Below are 9,018 nucleotides of genomic sequence, written 5' to 3'. Positions count from 1 at the left end.
ATATACATGATAGTGTGATACTTGTTTTTAATTGTATGCGTCAAGTATGTAAAAATACTTAATTATTACGCAAAATGACAATTTTTCACAATAACAATTAAATAAAATAAACAATTCAAATTAATTATCAATACATGTGTGTAATATGTAAAAAAACTATCACGAAAAGTGACATTTCACAATAACAATTAAATAAATTTAATAGTTTAAATTATTAACTAAAACACGCAACAACAATCATAAAACATTTTATACAATAAATATATTCAAGAAATGCTTAATTTGTTTAATAACAGTGTATAAACATCAAAATTTATTAATCTAAAAATTTAGTTTAATTTTTTATTAGTTATATTAAGTCTAATATATCATACGCAATTTAAAAAGTAACTAATGCTTTATTATCTAACTTTATTTTATCATATAATATACCATTACAGCATAAATAAACATTAGTTATAAAAATTTACATCGCTACAGATGTTGCCTAATTCACCTAAAAATTGAAAGTCATGATTCTGAAGATAACGTTCGTATCCTAAAAAAAGAAAAAACAGAGCACATACATGGATAATTAAAAAGGAAAATAAAAACATCTGAGTATGTAAACAATGAATAGATTGGAAGTACTTGAAACTCAAGTTTGACATTCATTACCGAAAGCATAATAAAACGCTCCACCGCACTGCGTTGCCCAAAGACACTAACCACAAATCATTTCATCCACCCCTCAAACTCAATCTCAAAGAAAGAGGACGGTGTGTGGTGGACCTACAAATTTTCATCCAATGCTCTTTTTTATCCTTTCACAAAAGCAAAGCCAAATAAATATGACTTATTCGTCCCTTCTAGACCAGACAAACGCACTTTATCTTAATCATATAATTCATAAGATTTATAGTACATAATCACATCTCTCCGTTCGCAGTACACGTGGACTGTCGCGATCGAATCATCAAAGCTCTCGGTCCCACACTAATCCAACGCCTCAGATCGAATCAAATCCTCCGCAGCTTCTCCGCTTTGATCACAGGGTTGGCGCGTGCAATCTCCTCTCGCCCCACCGTCTTAAAATCGAAGCTGCACGCGTGTTTCTCCGGATACCTGTGGGCCCCACAAAACGTCACCCCGCACCTGCACTTAAACCCGGTCAACCCCACGCGCTTCCGGCACGTCGCGCACCGGTTCGGTTCAACCGAAACCGAACCCACGGCCACGGAGCTCGACGCGACCTCCACCGGAGGCACAGATTCCACGGAATCGACAGCCGGCGGCGACGGAGACGACGTGGATAACGGAGGCATGGCGGCGGCAGCGGAGGAGGAGAGAGCGGTTTCGATGGTGGATTTGGTGGACGCTTCTTCTTGTTCCTTCAAACTGATATCAACGTAGCATTTGGAGCAGAGATTCATGGTGGCCGGGCTTCCGAAGAAGCCGCAGTTGTTAGCACAGAGACGGTGGCCTTCGGGAGCTTGGCATCGGTGTTCTTCCGCCATGGATCTGTGCTGGTAGGTTTTCTCTTTCTTGTTCGAGAAGATTGAAATTCGTGAGCGGAATCAGAGAATTCTCTGAACCTAAAGAAAAAGAAAAACGATTATGGTTCTGTTTGGATTCCGAGAAATTTTAAAGGGAAAATTAAAATTGGAAAGCTGGCTCGAAGCTGGAATGAAATACTGTATATAACTATATGTTAAAAAAAAATACAGGGTGCGAAAACGGTATCCGTTTGTGTTTTTTCTTCGTTTTCGCGGCAGATAAACAAAGCAGGGTCATAAATAGGCGAATTTAGTTGCGGCAAGGAAAAATATTAAAAATAATTATTATTATAAAAAAAGGAAAAAAAATTAAGAAAAGGGAATAGAATAAAAGGGAAAGAGTTAAGGAAATAGTACCTTCTTGATGCGAAGATGAAGAGGAAGAAGAAGAGGTTGAGGTTGGGAATGAAACGGAGAGGGAAGGGATGATAATAATAAGAACGGTGATGGGAATGGAAGGGCAAAGAGAAATAGAGAATCTTAACGGAGAAGGTTTAACAGAGTCTGAAAGGATGGTGAGAGAGAAAAAGCAAGAAACGGCGAAACTGGACAAATCTTAATAATCATTTTCAATTATTAATATTTTGTGTGATTTAAATAATATAATAATCAACAGTTGATGAGTCGAGAATGATAGATCTTGAGAGTCACAAAATTTGCCCCGCAAGTGGTGACAGGGACATAATAACTCTGTTTTTAAACACTTTAATTCCAAATTTGCACACAAAGCTTGTATACTTCAATGGTTATTATATGCTTTTAAAATTTTTATTCCAATTCTTCACAAATTTGCTCACTTCACGACAGAGGGGGCTGTAATTTGCATTTGTTGTTACCTGATCTTTTTTAGATGATTTTTTAGGCTAAAAGTTGGTCCTTTTTGGTGCTTTTTATTCCTTCATCTTTGTGAGTGTACAGGTAAAAAAGGGTTAAGAATAAGAGAGAACGTGTCCATATTAGGAGGGTACAAAATGAAATTATTATAATTAATTTTTTAAGCTTGTAATCAAAGATGTCGGTTAAAAAAAACATTTATTAAAAATTATATTATTTAATATTATTAAAGTAATAAATTTTGTAATATTTTATTTTTTAAAATAAAAATAATTATATATAAATTTTTATTGTGTATCTTAACACGTTAAAACAAATTATAACACATTAAAGAAAAAGTTATCTATTGATAATGAAATAATTTATTGAGATTTAAGCGAAACTTTTCATATTATTGTCCATAACAACATTGTTGGTGAAAAATGTTCCTAACACAAAGGATTTTCATGTAAGCAAGTGAAAGGCATGTTACCTTTCTGCTGGCATTTCATAGTGTAAATATAATGATTTAATTTTTAGGAAGGTAAAAGCAAAATGAAAAAAATAATTATTGTTGAACAATTTTTACCTATTATAAGTTAAGAAGTTTGGTATTTTAAGTGAGCTTTGGATAAAGATACAAGGGTGGTTTCACATATTATAATATTATAGTTATTTAATAAAGTGATTTAGGGATGATTATTGGTTTAAACCAACATAATAAAGTCATAAAATTGAACCAAATTAATTAAGTTGGCTTGCTTTAATCTATATATTTGGAATACAAACTAAATCAATCTAATGAATATTGATCATTATTACTTTTAGTTGCTTTCATAATTTGAATTCTAACAACTTGTTATATAATTCAATCCATTTCTTAAGTATCATTTTAATAAAAACGATATTATTTAAATTAAATAATACAATTTTTTTATTTTTTATTTAACTCAAACATAGTTTATATTTAACAAATATTTTTTGTAGTTTAAATAAAAAACTTTAATTTAAATTTATCTTTACCTTACACACTACACGAAGTTATTTTGGTTAAAAAATTATTACAAATCTAATCCAATTGAACCTCTTCCATAAATTTTTAAAATTAAAATAATATTTTAAAACCAAAAAAATAGAATCATACCAACTCATTTCTCATTAAATTTTTTATTCATATTAAAAAAATCAAAAACCAAATTGAACCAAGATATGTTATTGGTTCAAGAGTTTTTTTCTCATAAATTGAACAAAACTGACCTCCACAATAATTCACATATGATACGTATGTTTTGTTTTATAACCATGATATAATACATAGTAATTTTAACTCATAATAGTAACTTTTTGTAATATTAACAACAACAAAAAAAAAACATAAGTTTCTCATATTACAAATTAACAAGATAAAATATGGTTTATTAATTTGTAGGGTGGCTTTTTAGGTGCACTTATATATACTTTTCAGCCTCCTATTTTCTCTACTTAATATTTGAGAGAATACAAAATTAAAATTTTGAGAGATTTTATTTTGTTTTTCTAATATTGACTAAGACTTATTAGGATATTAACACTAATTTATTTTATCTGAAAGGGGTTTGAGAAGCAAATTGACTAATAAATGAATTATATGATAGATTAAGAATTATCATCAAAGTGAATACATAAATTACATGACATAATTAAATTCGAATTTTTAATCTGTTATTTACTACTAAATCTCATTATATAAATAGTTGAAAGAAGCATTACAACGAGCACTCCATCCTTTAAAATGATATAAATGTCCAACTAAGAATAGAAAGCTCTTTGGTAATCAAGATACTCAAAAGTAACTAAAGCATAAAATTGAGTGTAAACTATCTAGTTTTTTTCTCCTTAATATCCATAGTATGATTATTGTTGGTGACAATTAAGATGATCGTTTCTTGCTCTCAATAAACACAAATATGTAAATTACAGATAATATATAGTAGGTAGGAAAATGAAATTTGGACAACATAGGAAGGTGTTGATCATGGCACGGTGGCTAAAGATGGCAATGGTCTAAAGTGTGTCACCATTAATTCTACCAACATAGCTCACCCAAATTCAAGTACAGCTTCACACTCCTAAAGCCACAGTTCCTCAATTGTCATGATAGAGATGATTACTTCTCCCAACTTCAAACTCCCCATGAACAATTGAGTTAAAGAGGTGATTAACAACTTCATATTAATGCCATTGTGTATGGCTTTAGACTTATGAGTGTCAATACCCCTTACCCTTTTTCACTTTCAAGAATGCAAAGGCAAATGTGACTAATTTAAGCACAAAAATAAAATGAAGTTCTTTCGGACTTTTCAAGCACTGTACCACCACGTTACAGCTCTAGTTGCCTCTCTTATGATGTCGAAGGTTCTGAGCCAATGATAGCACTAACTGATTTCAACAGTGTATCTTTGTCGAACACCTTCTGAGCATCGTGGATAATTTTGGGTTGAAAATAGATGCACCTCGATGACAGCTCCTACCATGAGTCTATAACTGTATGACAAACTTTTCAATTTAATAAAATATTATTATATATAATAATAAGCGGTAATAATGTACTACCTGTTGAAAGCAGTTTACCTTAGGTATCACCTATTCTCTAGAATAACATTGTCAAGGGTGGACTGAAATTTATTTATTTTTTTAATTTTGACTAAGAAAGTGATTGTATTGTATATTTCAGACAAAGTTGATGAAGTCATATCTTATGTTTAACTTTTTTTTTCCCAAATAATTACTCTTCTTTCTAAATAATATAAAATTTATTTATTTTTCTTTTCATTAGATTTGTTTTAATATACTTTAAGACATTTGAGAATTAATTATTTTAAATTTTATGTTAACTAATTAATTGGTGATTGTCTACGATTAATTAATAAATTTATAAGACAAACTAAGTTAAATAACTAATTTTTATTGACTATTAAGTTAACATGATTTAACTCTTTAAAATGTGAAAAAGAAAATACCTATTCACTATTAATTTTAAGTTAATTATATTTGTAAAATATTTATTTAATTCAAATTAAAAGTAAATAAAATTTTAAATTTTCACTTTACATATATCTTGAATTTAAAGGAATTCAATTCTAACTTAATAAGCCTTTTTTATATTAATATTTTCTTAAAAAATTATAAGAAAATTTAATTATAAATTGAATTATTAGAAATTCATGACTATTGCTTTCTAAGAGAAATAATTGGTTAATGATAAAAAAATAAATATGTAGCTATAAAAATTCGTGAGTTAAACATTTAAACACAAGTGAAGTATAAGTCTAAAAAAAAATTTATTTGATGATAAAAGAGAATATTTACAAACCCTTTAAACTTCCTTCTTTTTTCATAAATTCATAATTTTAAATTCTTTGAAATTAAAGAATTTTTTTTAATTCCTCTTATCTTTTTTCTTTATCCTTTCAAACTTTTTTTTTTCTTTAAATTTTTACAGAAAGCTTTAAAAGGGTGAGATTTATCTTTATTCATATTCTTTAAATTTCTAGTACAATTTTGACAATTGTTAATTAATATCTGTAAAATGATAAGTAATACTCAGTTTGTATATTATTTATGTGACGCGTTACGTACCCTTCCTTTTAATATATTTTGTACATATTACTATCATAAACATAATTGATTGATATATCATGCCTTGAATGTTGTATGGATTTAGGGGGAGGAAAAACGGTTTTTGCAATTCTTGTCATGAAATCATTCAACAAGTTTATGAGTTTTGGAAGATTTTTTTAACAAAATTATTGAATATTTGGAAGCATAAAATATACGTATAATAAGATTATTTTGTGGGGTTGGTATTTATAATGGTGTTATCATTATCATCCCGACAACAAATGATCAAAATATGAATTATGTTATTTTATAATTAAAATAGCATTACAATTACAATATATATAATCAAGAGAATGACCCTTAAAAAAAAATATTATCAAGAGAAAGAGACAGGCCATAAAAATATGCGTTATGTTTTTTTTAATAAAAAATGATTAAAAGCTTAATATTATATCGAGTGAAAGAGACAGGCTGGCAGTGGTGACGCTGAATATGGATTTGGTAGCCACTTAATTAAAGTTCAGCATCTTTTTAAAACTTAGAAGAGCGTTCATCGTGAAAAAAAGTATCAAATAAATTATGGCCAATAAGGTTTCTAGCTGTGAATTTTTTGTCCTGTCTTATTTTTTAATATTTTCTTTTTTATTTATGAAATTTCTTAAAATCTAAATTAACATATTAAAAACAATCAGTTAAATTTCATATACAACAGTAACAAATTTTTGTACGGAGTTAATAGGTTCAATATAGTAACAAATATTTGATAAATATGAATGAATAAAACTGCATTAGAATCAGAAAAAGAATATGCAATAGTAATAATATATTCTAATCAGCTATCCCAAACACTCCACTTGAATAAAAAAACAAAAGGGGGTCTAATTGCAGCGGGTCCGTGTCTAACGCGTGGCTTAAAGTTGGGACAAATATGGAGTGGGGTTGAGGGAGAGTGACAAGGAAAGAAAGGAAATGGTTGATAGACAGGGTTTTGTATGGTGGTTTGGTAAGGGTGAAAGGAGAGGGATATTGTGTTGGCAAATATTTAGGGTAGTGGAGGTGTAAGAGGAGGTAGATGCACGTTTTGTGTTGGGAACACCATGGGTGTGTGCTTAGCTGGATGCACTGTGGTTTAGATAATGATCAAATGAATCCACTAGGGTAAAGTGAGTGATGAGCTGGTGACTCAGTTGATTCTTTCCAAAAACAGTATCATCGTATCCGTGTGCGAGAACTGAGCATGCGATATGAGGTTTTGGAATTGAAAGCAACCGCACTTGCTATGTGTTTTTGTTTCTGTGGGCTCGGGTCGGCACCGTCTCTGTCACATACGCCCCTCAGTCACATACGCCCCTCACACTTCTTTTTCTTGCTTTCAAATCATTTTCATTATATATTATAAGGTTAAATTAGTTAGTTTTCTAACTTTTAAATGTATTTTAAACATATTTATTTTTATTTATAATATCAATTTTTATTAACATTTTTTGTATTTTTCTGCGCATCGTTTTACATCGTCCTCTTTTTTGTCCCTTTTGAAAGATGTCACAGAATCAAATATGTTTAAAAGTCGGACGATTACAATGAAATAAACAAAATTAAAGAATTTAATTAAAGTAAAAGTTAAATTTAAGAGACATGTTTTACTAATTTAGATAATAATAAATACATCAAATTATAAATATAAATATCAATAAGAATCGTGATTGTTTTCGGACAAATTTATGCCCATACATTGTTGAAATATTTTTATGTTACTCGTTTATCTTATTATATTTGTTTTTAAAATTGCTGATGTATAAAATTAAATTTAACGATTCTTTTGATCTGAAAATAAAAAAGGTGAGAATTTATTTATTTTATTTCAATTAAAATATTTTGAAAACATAGGTAATTCAAAGATACCCATGGTGAAAAATAAAAAATAAAAAACCATTTAATTTGTTTGGATAGAAGAAAGGAAAATAAAGAATGGGAAAAATAATATTATATTTAATTAGAAAATAAAAAAATAAATTTTAATTATTCCTTTTTTATTTTTTAATTTAAAATTTTTAAAAAAGTTCCCTTCTCTCGTTTTCATTTTAATTTCATTTCAAAATCTTTGATTAATGGTAGATGGAAGTCAGGAAAATTATTTATTTTAAATATATTCTAATATGTTTTATAACGAAGTTAAATAATAATGAGTAATTTTTTAAATAAGAAAAATGATTTTATGGCCAACTCATTTGGCTTGTAGCTCATAATGGATTGCTTAGACTAATAAATATTTAAGATATTTATTGGCCATTTGGGAGTCAGCTGAGATAATTAGATTGACCTAAATTGACGTATCTATTATCTAAAAGTAATTGATAATCATAGAAGATAAATACGAGATGCATTTTAATAAATTTTTAATTGAGTATTAATATAATAAACTCTATTAAATAAAAACGTATTATTTAATTTCATTATAAAACATATTAAAATAAAATTTAAAAGACATCATTTAAACAAGTTTCTTATGATTTTTATTATATCTTTTAGCTTGTAAAAATATGAATTAAATAAAATTTTTATTTTTAAAATTTATAAAAATTTACTTTGATTTAATTTTTTAAATAAATTTTAAAAAATATTTTTTTCGCATGATGCTTAATTTAGTAATTTGTTATTATATATATATATATAGCATTTAACTTAATTTATATAATACGACATAAAATCGATATAGATTATCAAATAGTATATAATTATATTTTTTATATTTTTAAATTAAAATTTTTAAAATATTAATTATAATTTTAATAAAAATATTATTAATGAGATATTTTGAGTGTATACTTTTTAATTAAATTATATAAATTAATTTAAATATTATGTAAATAAATAATAAAATAATTTAACAAATTATTAATAAAAATTCACTTTTAAAAACTAAAAATAAAAAAGTTAAAAAATGAATTAAATAAAAAAATTACGGAATTTTGAAATATAAAAAATTTATTAAAGACATTATAAACTATTTTTATAATTTTTTTTTTGAAAGGAAAGAAACAATTTCAAATGCCTTTCTAATAACGAGATT

General features: G+C 27.4%; 1 protein-coding gene across 3 annotated transcripts; it reads right to left on the bottom strand.

Annotated features, from left to right (window-relative positions):
- Positions 1 to 600: 600 nt before the first annotated feature.
- LOC113872309 (zinc finger A20 and AN1 domain-containing stress-associated protein 4-like) lies at positions 601 to 2,053 on the bottom strand. 3 transcript variants are annotated; one of them, XM_027509766.1, is made up of 3 exons: positions 1,893 to 2,053; positions 1,640 to 1,673; positions 614 to 1,574 (listed from the first exon to the last, which is right to left on the bottom strand). In XM_027509766.1, exon 3 carries the CDS (start codon positions 1,494 to 1,496, stop codon positions 999 to 1,001), a length of 498 nt encoding a protein of 165 aa, XP_027365567.1. In that variant the 5' UTR covers positions 1,497 to 1,574; positions 1,640 to 1,673; positions 1,893 to 2,053; the 3' UTR covers positions 614 to 998. The 3 variants fall into 3 exon arrangements, with proteins under 3 accessions (XP_027365565.1, XP_027365567.1, XP_027365566.1); XM_027509764.1 differs by lacking the exon at positions 1,640 to 1,673 and having other exon boundaries at positions 601 to 1,574; positions 1,893 to 2,052; XM_027509765.1 differs by lacking the exon at positions 1,893 to 2,053 and having other exon boundaries at positions 1,640 to 1,885.
- Positions 2,054 to 9,018: the final 6,965 nt, after the last annotated feature.

Source organism: Abrus precatorius, unplaced genomic scaffold (genome assembly GCF_003935025.1).
Source record: "Abrus precatorius isolate BTA unplaced genomic scaffold, Abrus_2018 Scaffold7, whole genome shotgun sequence".
Classification (NCBI taxonomy): domain Eukaryota; kingdom Viridiplantae; phylum Streptophyta; class Magnoliopsida; order Fabales; family Fabaceae; genus Abrus; species Abrus precatorius.
The sequence above is the reverse complement of the archived record's forward strand: the minus strand, read 5'-3'. Positions and strand labels throughout refer to the sequence as shown.